Below are 25,714 nucleotides of genomic sequence, written 5' to 3' on the forward strand. Positions count from 1 at the left end.
TTCATGCTTAATATGCTGTGTTACATTTTTGGTGCAGGAAAGAAACATACTCATGGTTCAGAGCACATGTTTTTATTTGCAATCAATGACAGAAAGTTGATGCTATTTAATAATGATACAAAATCAGTACGTTGGATTAGTTTGAAGCATAATGTATTTGTCATACATGATACATGACAGTCTCTGCACTGTCACTTTATAAGGATGCAATCGGTGGCTGTGCCAAATGTGTAAGAATGAAGGGTTTACAAATGCACACATTACTTTAGAGCAATGCAATAGTGAAAGTGACATTCTTGTCACAGTGATGCAAGTTGTGAACACACACACACACACACACACGGAGCAGTGGGCAGCTATACCTACAGCGCCCGGGGAGCAATTAGGGTTAAGGTGCCTTGCTCAAGGGCATCACAGTCACAACCTGCTGGCCGTGAGACTCAAACCAGCAACTCTGGGGTTACAAGCCCGACTCTCTACTATAAAATGCATAATAGGTTGGGATTCCCAACCTCAGTGGGCTCAAACTTGTACTCTTTTCATTTTGAATTTTAAGATTCCACTTATTTTCTTTCTAACATGACAGATGGGCTCTTTCATTTATGTTTTAAGTTGTGCAAGGAAATATGGATACCTCCCACCTCTAAATAACAACTTAAAAGTCATTATATACAAATTAATTTAAAGATTTATTAGACCATTCACAAAAAACATGAAAATTGCATTCCTTTCATAACATCTAACATCATACATCTAAATTCTGTTGAATCAGATTACAAGAATGACAAAAACGGGTTACATTTAGACCTTTAAACCACACACACACGCACGCACGCACGCACACACACACACACACACACAAAAATAACTATAATACATACATGCCCCACTTACAGACCATTAGAAACCATAGACTCAACGGAAACACCCAGTGTCCATGTGCTACAAAGACTTCTAGAGCCTTTTAAATACTTGATGATTTTCTGAAAGGCAGCTTATCCACTTTCCTTCTTCTTGGTTTTTATGAAGGGCTGATGCAGTACATCATAAAGTCTCCTTGCCTGTGAATTACAGTGTATGCATAAAAAATAGGCCTATACACACTACATTTACATGCACACTCATAAAGAGATTTAGCAATATTGTGATTACAATTTACCTCGTGTAAACACAACTTTGATACTTCTATCAAAATAATGTGACCAAACACATAATTTCAGCAAGCATAATCGCTTCATCCAGAGACAGCGCAAATAATGCAACAGTAGTGTATACAACCATTGCAAATGCACTGTCATAATATTTCTGTGCTTACCACAGCGCCAAATAACAAAATACATCCATAGGAAAGTGCTTAACGTAAATATATTAAATCAGTATTCACACAGTAATTTCGGTAAATGACCATGGATTTACCAGAATTAATTTACCAGTAAATGCAAAAATATGCTGTCCGTTTTAAATGTATATTTGTGTTCACACATAGCGCTTACCTAACCTGGTTAAAACCAGACCAGTCTCAGTAGTAACTGAGTTATGGTCTGGCAAAGCTTCATAGGCCCCGTCCCAAATGGCACACTTCATGAGGACTTTAGCTCTTGTGGACTTAAATTGAGCGTGCTCGCTTAGTCTACGAGTCCGTAGGGTGTCCCATCTGTCATTTTTACGCTATAAGTGTGCTCATCAGTGCCCCCTTTGCCTCCTTGATGCGGTCTTCGGCGAAGCCCGCACTGCAGCAGGCTTTGCGCACTTTACCAACCCAGAAGTCCTAACGAAATAGCAATCAGACCAATCCGACGATGGAAGGGAGGAGTTCACACTGACCGGCAACTTTCCTTCCTATTTCTGGCGTGGCGCTCGAGTCTGTCCCAAAACAAGACTCCGGTGCACCCACATGGACTTGCATCAAGGGTCCCTAAAGTCTGCACTCTATTATGTCATCAAAGTGTGGACTCTGAGAGGACCACAATTCCGGAGTGTGCCATTTGTGAGTGTGCCATTTGGGACAGGGCCATAGACAAATAATTTCCAAAGGGGCGTCACCAACGAACGTCTCTCAAATGCCTCTGTGTCCAATTGGATAAACCAAAAACTAATTATAGCGTTGAAGGAGATGATGTATGCAGAGCTATATCAGACTTTTGCCGAATCCAGTCAGTAACATCTTTTTTTAGATATGAAGGCTTAGAGTGTTTCGTTTTGCTCAGGTTTTAACGAAAAGGAAAGTTTAAAAACAGCTTAAAACAGATGCGATAGCTGATTCGAACGAGTGATGTTCCACGGCAGCATCCATCTTTGTAATGTACAAAATCTGCTTCGCCGTCGCTGCGCTGCCATCATCGTGTAAAGCCCGCCCTAAAGTTTCTGATTGGTGCCGCGATTTCTCAGCATTAGAAATGGGCTTGAATGGCCTCTTTGCCAGACGACTTGCAACCGGAAGTTGTCTGGGTTTTCCCAGGCTAGCGCTTACTGGTAAATTACTGGTAATCTTACAACCTCTCTTACTGGTAAATAAGCAACACTGATTTACCAGACAGTTTCTGTTCACACATGACCTGTAACTGCAAAAAAACAGTAAATTACCAGTAAAGACTGTATGTGTGAAAGGGACTAATGTCTAGTAACACACTTACTGAATGTGAGATCATCATTTGTGCTGTGCATTGGGGTGTGTGAATAACAATTCTTAGCAAATAATACAAATAAGGAAAATTGCATGTGAACAGGAGTGAAGACGTTTGCTGAAGTCACGTAAACATCTTACTGCGATTAAGTGATTACTCTAAATAATGACATTATTGGTGCACATCTAAACATAGTCATAACTGATCACAAGGCTTTTTGACAAGACAAACAAATATCTCTGTACGTACCTTCTGTGGACCAAGTCCTGGACACAACACAAGCTCCTCCTTAGAAGCATTAATGATGCCCTCCAGAGACTGAAGACACAGATTTTTAGTAACTTTAAAGGCTGCAAAGTTAAAACAGGCTAATGGTTTTAATAAAATAATGTGTTTGCATAAAGAATAGGATTGCTTACAGAAAAAGTAGACAAGAGAGTCATGGCATCTGTCTTATTGACTGACTTTACTGTGGTTAAACAATCGGTAACCTGTAATATAAAGAGGAAGTATTTATTTAGATTAACCAGGAGAGTTTTTTTAAGCATGACAGCCACTACAGTATCTACACTTTTGTATATTATTTGGGATTATTACATTGGTGTTCTCTAACCTGGGATAGGTAATTTTTCTCCACTTGTTCCTTCAGAAGATCTGCAGGTTTCTTCTCATAAGATTTATATGTTTCAAGGTAACGACCTGCTTCTTCAGGGCTTATACATACACACAGAGGTATATTTAGGTAAGATAATGAAACCAACACTTTAATTTAAAGCATATTTTAAATGACAATAATAGCATCAATCACACATGACGCCCTTTCCAGAAATTTAACTGTAATGTTCCATTCAGTGATCATGTATATGAACAGCACACATTGCTAAATCTTGGCTTGTCTTAAAGGGATACTCCAGCAAATAATGAAAATTACCCCATGATCATGACAACCTTGACATACATGATTATTTTTTTAAACCAACACAAAGTTATGTTAAAAAATGTCTTTGCTCTGCCAAGCTTTATAATGGCAGCAAACAGTCCAAAAAAGTGCATCCATCCTTCATAGACGTAATCTACACGAGTCTGAACAGTGAAAGTTATTATAGTTACATTTTAAATATGGATTTTTTTTACAATATTGCATAGATTACCCCCAGAAGGCCTTTATAACCCCCCTTGAGCGGTGCAAATTATGTCTGTGATGGATGGATGCACTTTTTTGGGCTTCAATGTCAGAAGTTGTTCCCTTGTTACAGTTTACTACGGTTATAAAGCTTGGACTTTTTTTATATAACTTAGATTGTGTTCGTCTGAAAGAAGATGGACATATGTATCTTGGATGGCTTGAGAGTGAGTAAATCATGGGGTAATTTTCATTTTTTGCTGGAGTATCGCTTTAACCAAAAAGCTTTGATGTACTAAAAATGAGAACACCACCACTATTACACCTCCCCCATGTTTTACACTAACATTTTTTGGGGACAAATGGCACCATGCGAAGAAGACAGCACTTGGTAAAAGGTGGAAAGATGCTCAGGATAATGATTCATAAATTCTTAACCCTAACCCTACATTTAACTGTTCTGTTCCACAAAGAAATCCCCCCTCCCACTTGATTTTTTTAACCTTGTACCTCCAGGCCAGGATGAGGGTACAGTCAGCCATGATGCATATTCGAGCGAGTTCTTTCAGCACATGATGTGGGTCTTTCTGATAAATGAGAGAACAATAAACCCATCATCAATATTTGTAACTTTAAGGGGCAGTTTCCCAGACATATAGTCATAGACTAAACTGCATGATGTTTGAGCTGCCTTAATTTAAGACCTTAATTTTTTGCCTCAAGATGGACACCAGTAATGTTCCTTGCAAGGTTTGTTTGTAAAACTACATAAATGTCTTATATAACTAAGGCCTAGTCCTGGATTAATCTAAACCCTGTCTGGGAAACCTCCCCTAAAACATTAAATACATCAAGGAAATACAGATGATGTTGAAAGGGAGAGAAAATAAAATGGATGTGTAAATGGGGACATTCCCTCCATAAGAAAAGACATGAAGACTCACCACATCAACCTGGACGAGCAAAACTCTGAGGGTGAAACTCTGGCCCAGCTGTTTTAAACGTTCATGGACGTAATTTGGGTTCAGATTATGATAGCGCACACTAGGGTCAGAAACAGAAACATGTTCATTAACCAATCCTATCACTGAACTACAAAACCAGATATTGACACTTAACTTCTCTCAGTTACGTTTGTAAATGTGTTTAACAATCCAAAGATAATTTTAATAGCTAAATGAAGTCACATTTCCCTCAGGTGATCCAATAGCAAAGCCATGTTCCTCACATTTATTAACATCACATAATGTAATAAGTTTTAAAACATGATAATAAAAAGAGTCAATATATTATTAATTTAAGAAAGCAGTGGCTAGGATAGGCTGTGCTATATGCAGGGTTCCCACACCTTAGTTACCTTCAAATTCAAGGACCTTTCAAGGACCTTTCAAGGACCTTCCAGGTCCAATACCCTCAAATTCAAGGACTAAATGTGGGGATAAATTTCATGTGAGAGCAAGGTTACATTGTGTTACCTTAAAAGATACATTGTTACAGTTCCCTCATGAGGGAACTTGCGCTGCATCACTGCTGTGACACTTTGGGGACGCCTCCAAGGGTAAGTGTGTCTGAATGTGTATATCAAATTCAACCAATGGTGAGGCTTAATGACAAAGACAGGGTGACGCGGGAGGTAGGAAGTATATCGCTATCTGAAATATTGCCAAAGACAGCGTTACAGGGATGCGGGAAGTATGGCAAGGGAGACGCAGCGTCTCGTTCCCTTCTCCGGGAACACAAGTACACACATAACCCGAGACGTTTTCATTTGTTAAACACAACTATGCAAAAAAGCATTTTGGTATGAATCAACATTCGCATACAGAAGATAAATAAAATAGATTCAGGCACTTTCAATGACCTGTATCTATGTATGTATATTTTCAAAAACTTCCCAGGGCCTTGAATTTTTCCCCCAGATTCACAAACTTTCAAGGATTTCAAGGACCCGTGGGAACCCTGTATATTGTGTAACCTCCTTTCCTCCACTTATTCGTGATCTTATTAAAAACAGTGATCTTACTTTATAAAACCGTTATCACACAGTACAAATATTAAAACAAAATATTAACATAATTTTCATGACGTATAATCACTAAAGGCTATGGCTGCATAACAATAAATCGCGACTAATCGTTTGCGGAATAAAATGAAATATATACATAATTATTATAGACAGTACACACATTTTTGTTGTTTTAGCACAGTTTTAATGGCCATCTATATTTATTTTTCACTCTTTTTTAAGATACAAACAGAAAATACAGGAAATATGTACCAAAAAAATTTTTTTTTTCAGAACTAAATGTCTTCTTCAGGCATCAGTCAGTATTTAGTGTGACCTCTCTTGGCACTAAACACATCTTGAGCTTTTTTGATGAGACTGAAGTCTTCTGATTAGAATTAGAAATAAGGATTTAATTTCATTTAGGTTCAAGAGATCCAGCAGCTGCCTGCTATTGCTCAAGTGAAAAGTGAGTTTACCCTAAATTCTTCACACTTCAGCTTATACTTTTACACAGTTTTTAATACTGCATACACATTTCCTGTATTTTCTGGTTGTATTCTAATAAAGAGACTGAGAAATAATTATATATGATCATCACTATACAATTTCAAAAACAACAAATCTAATGGTAGCATGGTGGCCTAAGACTTTTGCACAGTACTGTATAAAAAATAGACCCTGACCGCAACAAAATGCATCACCTTTATGTTGCTAAGGGTGATGCGAATCGTTGGTTGCAGTGGTCACACGTGTTTTATCATAAAATAAGATTCAAGGACAGGAACTAACCGTTTTATTAAACCCAATAAAAAGCATACTAGCTATATAGTTATATGTACATTTTGCGGATTATGAAATGATACAGTCCACTCTATAGTGTGAACATGAAATATCTTTCTAGACAAGCATGCAGAAAATTTACTTCATACATACATTCAAGGTTTAACACCTTTTTGAATGTACACAGCATTGTCATACCTATGCTTGCTTCTTTGAATTCTTACTAATTGCCTTTGCAAAGACGGCTGATGATGATGTGGTTTCACACCTTAACTAAGACCATTCCATTCTCACCCTGACAAAAGGTGCACGTTTAAAACCAACAGTAATAAATAGTTTCGAAAACTTACACTTTCTATAGTTACTATACTAAATTAGCTACACTTAACACTTGCCATTTGTGTCAAATAAAACTAATTCCATACATAAAACCCTGCATAATAGCAGGCAGCTGCAGGACCTCTTAAACCTAAATGAAATTAAATTCTAATTTTTTAATTCTAATCGGATGACTTCAGTCCATTAATATAGCTGGTGTTCTGATGAAACTGTGTCCTGTACAAAACCTGTCACTTGAAAAACTGTCAAAACATAATGCTAGGTATGTAGTGTATTGCATTCACAGCAGTTTACTGAGACTTTTTTAATCAGATGTTTAAAATGCGTTTAATGTGTGTGTGTGTCTATGACACGTTTAATTTACCAGTGCATTAACTCAGAATTTGAATATATTAGGAAGACTTTGAATATAGTGTATAAAAACATTTATGGTGCATTTATAGTAGTGTGACTTTTATATAGCTTGACAGTAACAACCATGAGTAATGCACAGTATCAGATTTAGATCGGCCCACGTTAGCCCAATACCAGAGCCAGTAAAAAAAAAGGTCCGGATTGGACCGATACCGATCCAAATTATTAGATCGTCCCACCCCTAAAAATTAGGCAATAATAAAAAAAACAACTCATAAAAATGAATGTCCAAATATCAAGGAGGTATACGACCATCTGCTCACTTGCATTTCATGTAACCACAAACCAACCTGAGAAAGAGAGCACATGTTGTCCGTCCCAAAACATAGTCTGGCACCACTTCTCCAAACTCCCAAGGAACATTTCTTACAAACTTTAGGATGGGGTTTCCTCTCTGCAAGACAGATGAAAATGTAATATTCAATTACAACAAAAACAATGTTACATTTTATATAATGCAACTATATATGGTAAAGGTATGGCATTTTTATATAGTTTATAAGTTTCTCTTTGTCTTGCAGGCTTTTATTTGGCGTAGTAGTTACTGACCGAATTGGAAAAATTAAGTTTGCAACATTGCTTAACTGCATTACAACATAGCTGTTTGTCTTTTATTTTGGATCTATTTGTCAATGTGTTTTCTCAGTCTAGCACTAGATGCACAATCAATAGCTAGGGCATTCCCCCAGTCGAACACAAGCACTCATCTTGCAATGTTTGTACGATGTACCTTTCTTCGACAAAGCCTTTATGTGGCGTGGTGGCTGTTACTGTTAAGTCTGCTCACTTTCGTACCACTTTCATATTTATATTGAAACTTTGTGGGCAGAATTTTTTGCGTATACACTACTGGTTCAAATGTTTAGGATCACTTGACTGAAATGTTTATAATTATCTTAGAAATCTTTTAATCTAAAGGTGTAAAATTAAAAGCTTGATATTAATTTCATAGACAACAATATACTTGTGCTAAACATATTAATTTCTTTCATTAAAAAAACAAAAATTTTATTAAATTTTTTTTTTAATTAATGACTTTCACTATTTAATGAATTAATGCATTCCAGAGTCCAGACAACTACGATTTAGGATATCTCATCAAAACAAAATAATGTCTGAATTAAGTAACATTAAAAGCATTTACTAACATTAAAGTTACATCAAAACATTATCCAACATTAAATAGTGACACATTATTATTCTAGGTTAAGGGGAGAAATATCCTAAATCTGAGTTGTCTAGAATGCAGCATTCAACTAAATATATCAAAGAGAAAAAGCAGCAAATAAAAGCCCAGAATAGATGTGAACTCCGTTAATATTCAAGGTGAAACCTCAAGAGCTGCTTGATAAAATGCCATAAGATTTTGCAAAGGTGATAAAATATAACCAAGTGATTTATTTTGGATGCTTTTATAACATTTATTATGTAAAACACAGAACACATAACATGAATTAGTAAGTTTTGAACGGTAGTGTAACAAATTACTGACTGTACCTTTAATGACAATAGACATACAGTATACAGACCTGTCGAGGACTGACAATGATACTGTTTCCTGATCCTAAGAGATGAGGAGCAATTACACAGCTCTCCAAACTCTGGCCATCCTCTTTTGTGGGTACCTCAGCTGGTCCCTGCTGGACAGTCTCGGGTTTCCCTGAATCTGTGGAGGTTACTGACTCACTTCCAGCTGTGCTTAAGCAACTTTTGCCTGCAGCATCATTATTCGTATTTTGGGCACCAGATGTATGCTTCTCTGATCCATGGGCTGCTCCCTGAATGCCCCTGTTTTTGTTCTGAACGATGAAATCTGCATAGGACAGTGGTTGGCCAGGAGCGGTTGAAGCACTTTGAGCAGATGAGATCTCTACATTGCCATCTTTCGTCTTGAACAAAGACGCCACCTGTGTCAATGTAGGAAACCAGGTTACTTGCATGATTCAGGAGATCACCATTTGAGTTCTACAGTTTAGTAGAATATGATTTATTTTTCCACTACTTTTTGTTCCAACAACTGATAACTTGCATACTTTAAACTTACAATAAGCCGCTTTGGAAAAAGCCAAATCATTTTACATTTCCATCTCTCACTGTATTATTTAATTGGCTAGTTTTGCTACCACAAAGCTAATTTTTAACTGGAAGCGAAAGTTGTTGTATCAATTGTGTAAGTATGCTCAACAAACAATTTACTTTTATAAGTTTTGCATTTATAACTTACAACCTTAAATTTATGGAAAACGGACAAACTTGTTAATGAATGATCTTGCATACACAGATGTCCAATCAAATGCTCTCTAGCAGATGATCTTCCACAAAAGTACATGCAACTAACCAATCAGTAGAACCAAATTTTAGTTGATAGCCAACTGGGGCCCTCAGAATACACCCCGTTTAATCGTTTTAACACGCCAGCACAGAAAAAGCAAAAGTAATGGTCAATCTCGTAGAAGACATCGTATAGTATGCACGGTAGGGATCATATTTTATATTTTACGTTAGCTTGTAGTAAAATGTAGCTATTCGTGTATTGTTAAGTGATGATGATATGGCTGTATTTAAATGAATGAATGTATTTATTAGTAAATTTCAGAAAAGTGTAATTTGGTAAACACCACATTGTTGCGGTCACGTTTAAGCAGCGGATCAGGCTGACGTATATTTAAATTATATGACGTATAAGAAAAAACAGATGATAATTCATGTACAGGTTTGAATATTCATCTTTTACAGTTACGTTACCGGTTCAGACCCAATCACTATCCCAACATAATCACATGCAGAGGTAAAGGTTTAGTTTAACAATACACACCGGACTTCTCTCCTTGGTGAATTTTGAGTCGTCCAAATTGATATTAAATTTCTTTTTCTCCATTAATTAATGATCAGTAAAAGAACAAACAAATGAAACTAAACAAGAGTCCCCTTGCCGCCATCGGAGCAAAACAAACAGGGTCAGACAAACGTGCAGAACACAGAAACATCGATCGACACTGAGAGACGTTTCCTCAAACTTACCGACAGATGGCGCCAAAGCAACACTATACAGTTTTTTAACTAAACTTTGTTTTTTGGAAATGATGCCAGGGTGAAATGACATCACTGGATAATTGTATAAAACCATTGTAATATTTGAAGTCTTTTGGAGTACCATGTAAATACCATGGTACATGAATATGGAATCATTTAGTACTGTGGTATGTTGACTTCTGATGTCACTGTTTAGTGGTTCTGCAGGGGAGAAGCTGGTAAAATTTTAATTGATATCAAATATCTTAATATTTATTTCTATTAATGTTTAATTCACTTGTATGACAGTAAATTATCCCATTAGTTACACAGTTTAATTTTCATCATTAATTAACTATAGTTTATTAACAACTGGCTCACAACAGAAACGGTAGAACACCATTATATTTGCAGTTAAAAGGCTACTTCACACTTATTCAACAAGCTCAATCTAAATGAAAATGTTGGTGAAAAAAAGCATGTTGAATTTTATAAAGGTAATGCACATTGTGGCTATGTAAATTCATTTATAGGATTGATTGGCATTACATGAAATAGTAGGATCACAGTATAACAGGTCACACAGTCACTCAAACCTTATCTCCCATTGGCCGTCAGAACACCATGTTTTTTATGTTTTGTGTTATGTTAGAGGTTATCCAATTAAGAAACCTAAGGTCTGAGAGACAGCTGTGTATTTCCCATTTAACCCAGTGTGAATGTGTTTATGGAAGGCGTTTCGGGACATCCTGCCACCATTCTATGGCATCGCAGGTCCCATAGACAGATGGTGCCAGCTTCAATCTGAAATCAAGTTCATGCCCTCTAAAAGAACCTATATACACAACACACACACAAATCTTTGGCATCACACCAATGTTTGTCAGTCACTGCTGAAGACAAAACGGACATTAAAATATGTGGAAAGAGGATGAATGCACATAGACATGCATAGTTTAACCATATAAAGATGTAATGAGGACACACAGCCAGAGTTTTAAGGTGAGTGGGGTTGTACCTGCAGCCTGCGGAGCAAAGGATTATAGGTAAATGTGTCAACCCAATTAGTTTCTCCATAGGCATGACCTTAAAATATGTCCCCATATTTAAATTACAATATTTGTATAAGCAATTTTTACAACCTCAACTTACTGCGTCTAACTTATTGGCAGAGGACAAATAGGAGGTTTCTAATTTTTTTTTTTTTTTAAATCAGTTTTCACTGAACAGGAAAATATCACTGAAGACAGACATTGGTAATTATGTTTGATTTGTAATGAAAAGTTTGTTGAGCAGGCCCTCACCTTTTAAAAGTCTGTAGCATTTTTAGAGCAATTTTTACCTTAAAGTCTCGGTTACTTTTCGAAACCTAATACATGAGAATAACGGCTGTAATGTAAAAAAATTATGGAAGATAAAACAGTTCATAAAGGCAAGAGATGGAATAATCTTTCCAGGGCAGTGCTGAAAATTATGTAAACTTTTAGTTCTTCAACGGTATTTTTAAATCTTTCAAAGACAGCCTTTCCAAAAATGGACTGTAGAGGCACAACAGGAAAGTGACAGACACATTAGACAGCCGTTTAGTGGCTTTTAAACACTTGGCTGGTATATCTGGACACACTTTTTCTCTGTCTCTCTCGCTTTTGGCAGTGAGCCTGGCTTTGGCTCCAATAACGGCCACCTCCAGACCTTCGGCCCCTCCCTCAGGTCTCTCCTCCCCTCCCTTTGCTGACCCCATGCTGAGGCGGCTGTGTCGAGCTGTCAGCCCCCGGCTGCGGGCTGCTCCTGGGCTGCCGGTGTGGGTGTGTGCGCGTGTGTTGGGGCAGAGGGGTAACGGTCGGGTCCGTGGTGGCCGCTTATCTGCCCTGCCATCACTGGGCGAGCGAGAGGACAGATTGGCCCTCCAGCTGTCCGACTGAAGGACTCGCAAGACCCCTCACTGAGGCAACCACATGCCCGATACACAGCACTCACATACACACACATATCTTATTGAGAGAACCACATTCCCCGATATGTACACACACACAGAGTCACCCTCAACTCTAACATATGCGTTTCAGCAGTACACCGACTGTACCATCCTGTGCCAAATGTGCCAAAGTACCCTTACCCATGAGGTTCAGAGAACTGCTTTTTTCCAAATGCAAAATATCATTTCCTGTTTTTACTGTAACAGTGACTTGTATTTTTTTACTTACAGAAACCATAATTTTAACAATGTTTTATTGTAAAGTATGCTTACTCTCATTGAATATTGTTAAAATATATGATAATTCACACCTTTTCAAAAACTGTACATTTTACTTTTTTACCGTAAAATTAAATGTAATGTTTTGTTAAATATAATACAGTTTCTAACTGTAAACTGTAAGTCAAGTTTTTTTTTTAGAATTAATCAATTAATGGGTATGTACTGTAGCATTTTTACAATAAAATTACGGAATTTTTTTTTTACAGACCATACAAAAGTGGAACCAAATATTACCTCAATATGCATGTGTACCAGGATGTAATTCTGGTTTACATTTCACATGTTCTGGTCATGCTGAGTCTAAATATGGACTATTATTTGTCAAAACCCCTAAATATGTCATATTCAATAGCTAAACAACTTTAAGTTTGCTTGCTGTATGTTTCATGCAAAGTTCGAATCCTTTTTTTTTTAAAGGTCACCATTTTATGGCATTCCTCTCCTATTACAGCAGAAACACTATTGCAGTTGTTGTTGTTGTCTACAGTGCGACATTAATGACCTCTTCTCTTCGCACATAGACACATAATGAAGTGTTTTCTCAATCAGGTTACAATACATTGGTCCCCATGTCCCAATGCCACATATTATGAGAATTCCCAGTCAGACTTCGTTACTCTATCTTACCTCCCCCATCCGGCGATCCTGGGACCCACTATTCCCAAAACTGCCTGTTAGCTACAATATCAATGCATAGTTTTTCTTTGGCCCCCAGTGACTTCTTCTTGTGTACATTCATGTCTGTATACGTAGAAATAGAGAAATAATTTACTGAATACTTCATTTGGAAGAAATGGGTGTATTGGTAATGTACACATACTGAGATTAGAAAGTAAGAGTATATGAAAAGTTAAATAAATCAGAAATGCACTTGTATGTTTGTGTGCACTTGTATTTGTGTGGGTGTGGCCCTAGGGACAGATAGGCCGTCTTGAGGGCCTTCAGGGGCCAATGATAGCAGGCTGTATGCTGTCTGTGTACGGTCTGTTCTCCAGTTGTGACAGGGAACAAATCCTTATGAGCACAATTAACCAGAGAAAAGGTGTGGCCAGGACAACAAAAATGTGCCATTAGGAAGTAAAAGACAGCAAATAAGGGCATTGAAAGTAAAGTTTGGAAATACAAAAGTCTTGCCACCATGTCAGATTGCTATTTTTGCGATGCTGTAATGACAATTTAAAATTATTTTTCAGTATCATTATTAGAGTACAACCAGAAAATTCAGAAATTTGTATGCAGTAATAAAAATCAAATTATAAGCTAAAGCGTCAAGTATTTAGTGTGAGCTCCACTTACAAGTAATAGCAGAAACCTGCATGCACTCTTAAAACTAAATGAAACAAATTTAGTCTGTCCAGAAGAGTTTAAGTTAAGATGTGCTTTAGTCACAAGGTAGATCACACTAAACACTGAATTTTCTTAATTTTGAGTACATACAGTATTTTCTGTTTAATAAAGAGAAAAATAAATAGTAATGGTCATTTAAAGTTTGCTAAAACAACAAAGCTTGTGATGGCTTGTTGAAGGATTAGTCAATTTTCTTTAAAAAAATCTGCATAATTTACTCACCACCACGTCACCCAAAATGCCGATGTCCTTCTTTGTTCAGTCGAGAAGAAATTGTTTTTTGAGGAAAACATTCCAGGATTTTTCCCATTCCAATGGACCCCAATAGACCCCAAAACTTAACAGTTTTAATGCAATTTAAAATTGCAGTTTTAAAGGAATCTAAACGATTTATCTAGTGAAACGATTGTAATTTTTGGCAAGAAAAGTAAAAAATATGCACTTTTAAACCACAACTTCTCATCTTCCGGCTGTGTGACGAGCCAGCGCGACCTCACGTAATTGCGTAATGACGTCAAAAGGTCATGTGTTACATATATGAAACGCACATTTGCAGACCATTTTAAATAATAAACTGACACAAAGACATTAATTAGTATCATTCCACATACAACAACGTCAGAACGGTCCTCTTTCAACACACTTGTAAACACTGGGGCGTACTTTCGATACGTCATCCGTGACCTCTTGAAGTGATGACGTATTGTGTGAGGTCGCGCTGGCGCGTCACAGAACCGGGGGAAGACGAGAAGTTGCGGTTTAAAAATGCATATTTTTTACTTTTCTTGCCAAAAATTACAATCGTTTCACTAGATTAATTGTTTAGATTCCTTTAAAACTGCAATTTTAAATTGCATTAAAACTGTTAAGTTTTGGGGCCCATTAAAGTCCATAAAATGAGAAAAATCCTGGAATGTTTTCCCCAAAAAACACAACTTCCTCTCGACTGAACAAAGAAAGACATCAACATCCCGGACGACACGATGGTGAGCAAATTATCTGGATTTTTTCTTACGAAAATTGACTAATCCTTTAATACTTTTGCACAATACTAGATAAAGTAAAGGAAATAAATTTGAGAAGATGAATGGACAAGAGGGATACATAGGTGGATCCAGGTGTAGAGAGATCAGAACACAATTAACAAAGACAGTGAAAATGCCTACTAATGAGAACACAATCAAATCTCCAGCGAGAACCCACTGGATTTAAGAGGTCGTCAGGGTGAACATCAAGGGAATATTTACTCACCAGCCGCTAAGCCTCAAATATACATGATATTCCAAAACACACCACGCCATATGACCTCGTCTACCCACAATGCATCTCCGTCCACATCCAGGGCTTCTTCCCATGACCTACTTCCCCCCTCGTGTGGTGCATTGTTGTGTGTTTGCGGCCGCTGAATGCGCCCTTCTTTGTGGCTATTTGTGGGACCAGGGGGTTAAGACCCTTGTGTTCTTCCCAGTCTCCAAAACAGGCCTCTAAACAACCGCAGCAACAATAACAACAAAAACAAGCAAACGTTGATGGCAGCCAAACTACTAAGCGGGCCGTGACGGCATTGCGCCAACACAGTGCCTCCTTTGTCAGTGCTCACATGCCGTATTGTGCGGCACGACATCATCGCCTCCCAGCAGCTGTTGCCGATGGAAACAAGCATGACTATCAGCCGTGCTGGATTGTGTAATGCTTGGGCATCAGGCACTAAATGACTCAATTGCGCGCACGTGTGTGTGTTTAGTTGTCTGCCAGGATGTTTTTGCCTTCTGATTTTTATGTTTTTACTTTTAGGTCAACTGCTGTCCTCAGAAAGCAGCTGTTTGAAGCAAGGCTTTGAACCGGTTCACGGAACGAAAACGAAAACCAGAACTTTTGATGTTGGAACAGAAACAAAACCAGAAACTTTCAAAAAATATATGTTCCGGAGCAGAAACGTTTATTTAAAATAATGGTAACCGGTTAATACCGTAATTTTTTTCGGTCTTTGATTTCTGGGCAATATATGGCTCGATGAATTACTCAAGCCCAAGTCTCTAATGCTTAATCATAAGAGGTAAATATTTTAGGCTACCAAGTATCTCAAGATGTTTGTTTTTTTAATACTAACTAGTGGTGTAACGGATTGGAGTTGATTTGTGATCTGTACAGATCACGCCCCACGGTTCGCCTCGCATGCGATTTGCAGATTAATACGCAAATTTAAATAGAGAAAGTTTATCATTTGCACGGATTTCAAAGGCTTGCAAATTTTATCACTCAAGTGATTTTAAACAATTTAACTGCAAAAAGGCGCTAAAGCGAGCAATTTTCTGTACGCACAGACGCACATGCGGTTGAAAGTGTCCGGTCAAAATGAAACGTGATTATCCCTATGCCCTTTAAAGATCTGAACTCTTGATGTATCAACTTGAGAGAGACTTGCGCTACTGTGTCTCATACTGTAGTCCATTAAAATACATCTGGCGAATAAAGCACTGAAAAACAATGTAATTTTCACTTTATGTGGAGCGACTTTATGCTGCATCTTCTTTTTTCTGTTTGGAATTCGTCCCCCGTCTGTGTGTGTGCACGTGTTTAAGTGCACTCAAAAGTGCACACACTGAGAGACGCATTTCAAAAAGCAAGCGAACCACAGTATTCTTTTTCTTATAAAAACATTTGTTGTTTAAGTTGTTTGCCAATAAACGACATGGCAGAAATTGTCCTTGTCTTAATTCATGTACAATGCTGAAACAAATGTAGGCGTGTCAGAATTACAGTTATTCCGCTTACATAATGTAGACTTTTTTAATGTTTGATGACAAGATAGAGACGTAAGGAAAATTATGTAGACTAATAATTTAAGTTTAATGTCCTAATGATCAGCCTACTTTTTTTTTATGTCCCACAGCTGACATGGCAGGTTATTAACCGGTTCGGGAACTTTATTTTTTGTTCTAACTGGTTCAGGAACGTCAATTTTAGGGTTGAACCGAAAACCGGAAACTTAAAAATACTGTTTCTGCTTGAGTTTAATAATACAAGTTTTGTAGCATTTCATTTAAAATCAGCTGGCAGCTTCGAGACATCTCACAAAGGTTTTCACCAGACGTTGGAACACGGCGGCATTTGGAACATTTGAACCAGTTCAGGTCTGGATTTCATGCAGGCCAGTCAAATTCTTTCACAGTCTAAATAAATGCATTCAAAAGGGTTGTCCATCCACATGCCTTTGACCCAGTGCAATGACCTTCATCACCTCCTTAAATACAGTACAAGGGCTTTAACATGACTATAGCTATCTCCATTCCACAAATAGTATTTACATTTATGCATTAGGCAGACACTTAAATCCAAGGTGCAGTGCATTCAATCTATAGTTTCCTAGGATCGAACCCATGACCTTTGTATTGCTAATGCAATGCTCTACCAATTGAGCTACAGGAACACTCCTGCCTGAATCCTAATCAAAAATGCCGTGAGGAGTGGGCCTGCATGTCTAGCCTTACTTAGATCCTGGCATGTTGCGCAACTACACGCAAATATTGCTCACCTTACACCTCTACTTTTCCTACACCATGTTTCTCATCCCTCTTTCTGCAACCTTAATTGCCTATAAATGTCACAGTCTCTTAGTCTCCAATGTTCTTCTACTAAATTAACCAATACCCCCCACCCACACATATACACACACAATTAGCCCTCTTGCACTGAGTTGTTCATTAGTGCAGATAAATACCCAGAATGAGAGTTAAAGCACAAACACACCTGACAACATTTATTCCTGCAGATCATCTTTCCCCTGTCGCACTTTGTGTGTGTGTGCGCGTGTGTGTGTGTTAGAGAAAAAGAGAGAGTCACTGGGGAAATTAACCCCGGTGCATTTACTGTCTCACCTTGTTATTGTTGCTGCTGCTTGGATGCACATGTATCTGGACTTGGGTTTCAAAATATTGCCTAATTTTCCTACCATTTTCTAGCCTACTATGCAACAACACTAAATGACAAAATTGTGTCGTTTAAGCTTTTTTGTGTGTAATTTTGACCTTGTTAAAACGTTTTTGAGATTTCTGAAGTAAATATGAATGTTTTTTAATGTACCTTGTTTTAAAGGATGACAATATGAAAGTTGACTCATATCATATCATATGAGGTCGGTTTGGCCCTATCCTCCATGTCGCAATGCAGACATTGTGTAGTTCCTCCCAGATGCAACTGAGCCACACAGTGCAACAAACTATAAAGATTCTTTAGTTATAGTAAACTAAGCTGCATGTTCATTCATGAGCACCCTAATAGCATTGTGTAATCATCAGTAAATAAAATAAAGTGTATAAGAAAGAAAGAAAGATGCAGGTGGTACTGTGTTGCCTAGGTGATGGCTGGTGTAGTCTGGGGGTTTCTGTTCTTTTACACCCTGTTCACAGCTGTGTGTGTGTGTGTGCGCGCGTGTATGTCTTTTCCAGCAGGTTCTTTCACACACAAACACGCCAATAATGAGCATCTTAGTAAAAGATGGCTCCATAAGCTGTAAGGACTGACAAACACACTCTCTCTTCTTCTCTCTCATGCTGTCTCTTCTCTGTCTTCTGTCACACAGTGGCGTCTCTCTTCTCCAATAGTGTTTCAATACTCTACTGTCATGCCCGCTGTATGGGGACCAGATCTTATTGTGCCGGCTTAAGACGCACACATTGAAAAAGAGGGTTTGTGTCAGAGTGAGAGAGAGAGAGAGAAACAGAGCGAGAGAAAAAGAGAGAGGTAGAATGAGAAAAGAGCGCAGCGGGTTCTCTATGATATCATTGCACAGGGAAGAGATGCGTTCCATTGTGATAAACTCTTGGCAGGAACACAATCTGAGATGTAATGCTTTGGGACGGTCAGGTGTGCGTGTGCAAGCGTGTGTGCGGGTCAGTTCGCACTATAAACACAATGTTTGTACTGTGGGGGTTTGTTGACAGATGGTCAGGCTATTCGGCAATGCTGTGGAACAGACCAGTCTTTGTATCGAAAGAAAGAGAGCGATTGTCAATCTGTAACACTTTCATATCTATCCTTCCATCTAAGTCTACATCCATTAGCACTCAAGTTCTCGAGTTTGATTTCGATAAGATGCTTTCATTTCAATAGGAATTCTAAAGATCAATATCAGGTGAAGAGATGTATAAGAATCTTTAAAATTTTATTTGCTTCTGTAGATAAGCAATAACTTCAACTGAAGACTTTAGCACCTTTTTGTCTCCAGGGGAAAAGACACACCCTCACTTTCACTATATTCCTAAATTTAAGCTCCTGAAAGAATTTGAAAAGTCAGTGCATAAAGTGATGATTCATTTTTTTTAGTGGATTTATGATTTGTAACTGTGATCCTTGTAGTCGATTATTATTAGTTTTCTACTCTTATAGTCTTTAGCTTTCTTCTATTGAAGACAAAATGTTATCAAAAACTCAATCAACAAACCAACAAAATAAAATTAGTGATATGACTGATAGTTATTCTAGAAATGTGATTTGTAGCATGCAACAGTGATTTTAAAGGTATTGAAAGAACATGCAGTATTTCAAATGTTCATCAATTCAAACCTAGCATTGTGCCGAAACACTGCCTCGCTCACTTTGTAATATTTAGTGTTTCACACCTGTGTGAGACCCATGCTGTGCTACAAGCTTCCCTGTCCAGAGACACCAAAGGAGTAAACAAGCATCAGTGTCCCTCAGCAGGAGAGGACAAACTGAGAGAGAGAGAGAGAGAGAGAGAGAGAGAGAGAGAGAGAGAGAGAGAGAGATTTTTTTAAGACAGATATATGACCCTTTCTGTAAAATCGAGGCTCAAGTCTCATAATCTAATTATGAGATAAGGAGCATCAATGTTTAATTTTAGCTTTTTTTCACTTAATAAAATTTCCAAATGAACCACTGTTTTCATCAAACAGTTTATTTGTGATTGATTCGATGAGCAGGCTTTTTGGTACTAAAGTTGTCGATAACCTCTTGGTAGTGTTTTAATTCTCACTTTTTGCCTTTTTCCCTTTCTGATATAAATTCAACTATGTGAAAGTAAAATTTACACAGTTGAAATGGTCAGGAATATACACTCTTTGTTACCAATATCAATATGTATCTTTAAGGTAGTAATCAGACAACATGATGTCACGGAAAGTCGTGTTACAGTCACGAAAAATTGTATTAATTTATTCGGCACGAATTTCAACTTTTTTGTGTCACCTGCACAAATGTCTTTAAATAGTGTTTTGTGTCCAAGGCACGACTTTGTTTTTTCCTGTCATTTTATGTATTGTTTACTGTTTGTTTTTCCTGTTTTTAAATCATTGTCACTTGGGGTTGTGGTTAGACTTGGGGTTTGGGTTAAAATGTCGCAGAAAGTGATTCTAACCCCAACCCCAAGTGGCTGTGGTAAGAAAATAGGAAGAAAAACAATGAGAAAACATTGCATAAAATTAAATGAAACTAAGCGAAAAAAGAAAGTCGTGCCACAGACACAAAAAACTATTTATAGAAATTTGTCAGAGTGACATGAAGAAGACATTCAAGCTCAAGGCATGAAAAAAGCTGAATTTCTTGCCATGGACACGAGTAAATTAATAAATTTTTTCGTGACCATAACACAGCTTTCCGTGAGATCAGTCTGAATCAGAACTTTTAAGGTACAATGGTGTACTTTTTTAAGGGGTACCACCCTAGTGAAAGCTAGTGTAGGAACCATTTTTTGGACTATTTTTTTTCCGACAGTGTACAGATACAGTATAAGAAGAGCTAACATTCAGAGCAATGTTAGAAAAACTTGGTAAACCATAGGAAGTTGTATTTTTTGGTTGGATTGTAGATCATATTTCTTAACATTCAAATTATTTTCCATGGTAATTATCAATCTTTCAAGTGATACCCATAGGTATGAGAAAATATAAAAAGAGGTAGTACACCAGCTAGACAAAATTAGTTTAGATAACTCTCTTTCTCATCTGCACTCTTAAAAATAAAGGTGCTTCATGGACCATAGAAGAACATTTTCTGTCTAAATTGTTCTTTAAAGCACCCTTAACATCTAAAGAACCTTTCTGTTTCAAAAAAAGTTACTTTAAAGTGAAATAAGGTTTTTCACATTATAAAAATGTATAAAGGAAATGGTTCCTTTGACTAACCTGTTCTTTAAGGAACCAAAAAGGTTCTTGCTGTGATCCTTTCAGACACCTTTATTTTTAAGAGTGTGGTGCATCTCTCTCTCTCTCTTTCTTTCTTTCTTTCTTTCTCTCTCTGGTTTTGGGTTAACTCCAACTCTCTGAGGCTGTCTGACAGTATGCAAATATATGCAAACGAAGCTCCAGTCAAGCCAAACAGCACCTGCGGACCTGACCAGTCAAGACCACTAGTGACCTGTGTGTGTGTGTGTGTGTGTGTGTGTGTGTGTCAATGCCCTTACCAGAACAGAATGCTTTTTGTACACCACACACTTCTCTCACTGTCCTCCATAAGCATAAGGACATTAGTACACAGACTGAATGAAATGACTTTATAATCAGCATATGAGATATGTTCAAAATAATAACATCATCTAAAATTGATCTCTTTTAAGCTTGGACAATAGACAATGAAGTTGACTTTATTGCACTTTTGTATAATATGTTGTTTTTGTATATTAAAGGCGGAGTCCACGATGTGTGAAAGCCAATGTTGATATTTGAAATCACCTAAACAAACACGCCCTTACCCCAATAGAATCTGGACCTTCTGTTGATAGACCCGCCCCACACATACGCAACCCGGCATTTGATTTGATTTGATTGGCTATAAGTGTGTTTTGGTAGTCGGACCGTCTCCTTTTCCAACGCGTTTTTCAAACATCGTGGACTCCGCCTTTAAGTGATTTCTCATCATTTTAAATCAGCTTTAATGAGCTTTGAAAGTGCAGTTTGTGAGTATTTAGAATTAGATTCTTACATATGTATCAGATATGAACATACCTAAAATTTTATATTAAAAAAAGTTTCAAGATATCAGGGAAAAATCTAATTGACCTTCCCTGTTTAATGAATATGAGAAATGTTAAAACCACAGTTTAAGTAATACGTTTTGTACAGAACTGTTCATTTCAGTGCATTTACAAACCCTGCAGAGCGTCTCGCTTTGATCCTGCCTGCTGGTTTTGGCATTCCAGCAAGCAGGATGAGGATCTGACCCTTCTTCTCTCTTTCCTCATCTCTCTTTCCTTTCCTCCGCTGCCCTTGTGTGGATGTGTCTGCAGGTTTGCGCTGGTCAGCACAACGTCTGTCTGCCGTCTGGCTGAGCTCTGCTGTCAGTACAGTTCCAGAGGGTGAGTGTGTGCGTGTGATGAGGTTTAGCATGGATGTCAATGTGCCCCAAATGAGGAGAGGTGTGTATGTTTGGTTGGGGTGGTAAGGTGGCTCAAGTCCAGACCTTGTCTATAAATGACACAAACACGTACACACACATGCACACACACACATGGACACACAGTTTGCCCTTCTCTGTCTGTGATCAGCGGCAGTGTGCACAGGGGAGGAAAAGAGGGCATGACAGCATCACTCACATTGTGCAAAATGCACATGCTTTGCACGGTCAAGCACGCATACGAAAGGACTATGTAGGATTTCTTTGGCTCATACCCAAAAGCCAAATTGTATATTTAGAAAGATGTTTCAAGTTCACAAAATACAGTTTTTGATGAACCACGATTTAATTGACTGTACTTTACTTATAAAACAATGGAAACTTAATATATACTGTACAGATATACTGAAAATGAAGACAATGTATGTGGCTATTTCATGGATATTTAACATAATAGAACATGTCTATTAATAAAAGGATGAATCTTCGTTGCTTTGCTTGAAGACCTGTGTAAACTTGACATATATGAACTAACTAATACAAAATATATATATAATGTAATATAAAATACTTTTTGGGGATTATTTTCCCAGTAAAATTATATTGTCACTTTTTACAAGACTGTATGTTAAAAGTGGTTATGGCTTTAGTTAGTTTCAGTACCATGAACTAACACTTAATTATTTTTTTCTAATAACATTTTTACAAATTGAAAAATATCGTTTTCAATATACAGTTTTAACCTTCAAAGTTGTACGTTAAATGCATTATAAATAACTAACAATAAACAATATAGTATTTATAAATGGACATTAATAAAGATGAATACATCTAAAAATTCAGTTTATTGTTATGTTTGGTATCTTAAAATAACCTGTAAAACATGAAAGCCCCAATAAGTTGTGTACATACTCTTTCTATTTAATTCAAATAATCATGGAAAGTTTTAGATATTAAACTCATGTTTCCAAAAAGTTAAACGTAAAGTTATACATTGTCTTAACTACTTATGAGTTGAAACAAAGCATATCTTCAAGTATATTTAACTCACATTTTTAAGGCAGCAGATGAACTTTTGTTTTTTACGTTTAACCAGCTTGAAATGTTTTACAGTGATACAACCTTATTATAAAGAGTTCACAATACTGAATCTAGTTAAAACTAAAAGCTTCCTTTATTTACAGTAAAAAACAGCAAATGTGCATGAAATATTTTTTTAAGTTTACGTTTCTCTCATGTGTTTGACAGGATGATGAGCTTTAGTTTTGTCCTGTGAGCCTCTCATGGTGAAGTATACTGCACATAGAAGCATCTGCAAGGACTTTCGGCTTAAATGAGGTAGATATTTATGGTGTTTGCTCGGCTGTCAGGGCCGAGTGCTCTTTTATCTGCTTTGCATTGTTTCCTTTCTCTCTTTTAAAATGACCAGTCAGCTACAGACTTTCTCCTCGTATTAATGTATGGAGTGCTTTTTTATTATTTCAATATTAATTGGTTAATTCTTATTTTATAATAATTGATTAAATACATTTTTACACATCATCACAAATGATTAAAACCATAATCAGTTTATTTTGTGTTTGTTGGCACAGTTACCCCAGTTAATTTTGTAACCATAATGTCAGTCTCGAGTTCTCTAGTGAAAAGTGATTTTTTTTCATAGAAATTGTTTACCTTATTGGAACAATTCCTGTTTCCCATGCTGTAATACACTAAAATTAAACTGTAATTTTAAAAGAGAAAAGAATATTGGTAAATGCAGTAACTAACATAAACAAAAAATGAACAATACATTTTTTCAGCATTTTTAAATTCTTGGTAATGTTAGATTATGTCAATACCAGACAGATCTCATGGAAAGTTGTGTGATAGTCAGTCCAAATTTTATCAACTTATTTGTGTCCATGGCATGAAATTCAGCTTTTTTTCGTGCCTTGAGCACAAATGTCTTTTCGTGTCCATCCCACGAATTTCTATAAATAGTTTTTCGTGTCCATTGCACGACTTTCTATAAATAGTTTTTCGTGTCCTTTGCATGACTTTCTTTCTCGTTTCGTTTCATTTCATGTATTGTTTTCTCATTGTTTTTTCCTATTTTCTTACCATTGTCACTTGGGGTTGGGTTAGAATCATTTTCTGTTACATTTTTAGACATCCTAACCCAAACCCCAACTCCAGGCAAGAATAGTTTTAAAAGCAGAAGAAAAACATGTAGAAACCACAGAAAGTAAATCCTAACCCAAACCACAAATCTAACCCTTAACCCAGGTGACAATGATTTAAATATAGAAAAACAATGAGAAAACTATACAGCCAATACAGTTATTCGTGTTAGTTCATGGTGCATTAACTAATGTTGATCGTTACAACGTTTGATTTAAAAAAAATATTAGTAAATGCTGAAATTAGCATGAACTAAGATTAATAAATGCTGAGAAGTGTTGTTCATTAAAAGTATATGTTAGTTAATGTATTAACTAATTGTTAACAAAACCCATAGTGTTATTATAGTGTTATAACACTAAAATATTTTACAAGCATAAAAAATAATAAAACAAAAATGTAAACAATTTAAAACATTTGGAAAAGCTTTAGTAATAACTTTGGTAAATCCGACAATCACTAACTCGACCTATATCATGAAAGTAAAAAAAGTCTTGAATATAAATACTGATGGAATGTTGTGTAACTGTTTGTTTTTGGGATTGTTTCACTTGCAGACATAAAAGCATTAAATTATTTATGTCCCTCGCTCTCTCTCCCTCTCTCTCTCTCTCTCTCTCTCTCTCTCTCTCTCTCTTTTCACTCTGTGGAATATCTAGTCAAGCAGCACTAACAGTGAAAAACTAACCCGTCTAGCGGAGCACAAAGACCAACTCACACTCACTGTGTGTGTCCATACACACACACACCGACTCCCCACGCTGTGGCGGTGAGTTGACAAGCCTGTCTGCCAAACAACTCAATTAAGCAGAAAAGAGGAGGAAAAAGAACTAGAAGGAACATAGAAGAGAGGGAAAGCGAGAGAAAGAGAAAAGCCTGTTGCCTGTCAGCTGCGCGGCCGCCTCTGCGGGGCAAGAAGGGCAGGAACATGTCGGAGATAAAGAAGAGCATACAAGAAAAAAGAGACAGGGGAGAATAGAAAAGCTCTGTGATGTGTTAACTGGCATTCTGGACCCCAGGGCAGCGCTGGGGCACAGGTCAAACTAAGAGCCACTGGGTCATTGCCAAGCCGACAGGGACACTCGGCCATAACAGTGCGTCTTTCTCTGTGTGTGTGTGCATGTGAGTGATTGTAAGTATATGTGTATTTGCTCTTCTCTTCAGACTGGAGTGAACTCTCTCTGGCCAAAGAGTAAGAGTGAGTGTGTGTTTATATTGCTCTTTACAGACTTTATGAAAACTGAAACATGCCTACTGATGACATTCAGACACAAAATACAATTTCTCTGAGAAAAATA

General features: G+C 37.2%; 1 protein-coding gene and 1 long non-coding RNA gene across 2 annotated transcripts; one reads left to right on the plus strand and one right to left on the minus strand.

Moving 5' to 3' along the window:
• Window positions 1–56: 56 nt before the first annotated feature.
• Window positions 57–10,274, minus strand: ercc1 (excision repair cross-complementation group 1). Its single transcript, XM_055215660.2, has 9 exons — window positions 10,104–10,274; window positions 8,818–9,195; window positions 7,579–7,682; window positions 4,692–4,791; window positions 4,258–4,334; window positions 3,238–3,337; window positions 3,044–3,115; window positions 2,874–2,942; window positions 57–1,061 (listed from the first exon to the last, which is right to left on the minus strand). The coding sequence occupies exons 1-9, from the start codon at window positions 10,164–10,166 to the stop codon at window positions 996–998; spliced, it is 1,029 nt and encodes a 342-aa protein (XP_055071635.1). The 5' UTR covers window positions 10,167–10,274; the 3' UTR covers window positions 57–995.
• Window positions 9,219–25,714, plus strand: LOC141350275 (uncharacterized). The gene is made up of 4 exons (XR_012358364.1): window positions 9,219–9,763; window positions 22,147–22,215; window positions 23,502–23,591; window positions 25,076–25,714. It is a non-coding gene; the product is annotated as an uncharacterized lncRNA (long non-coding RNA).

Source organism: Misgurnus anguillicaudatus, chromosome 17 (assembly GCF_027580225.2).
Source record: "Misgurnus anguillicaudatus chromosome 17, ASM2758022v2, whole genome shotgun sequence".
Taxonomy (NCBI): Eukaryota; Metazoa; Chordata; class Actinopteri; order Cypriniformes; family Cobitidae; genus Misgurnus; species Misgurnus anguillicaudatus.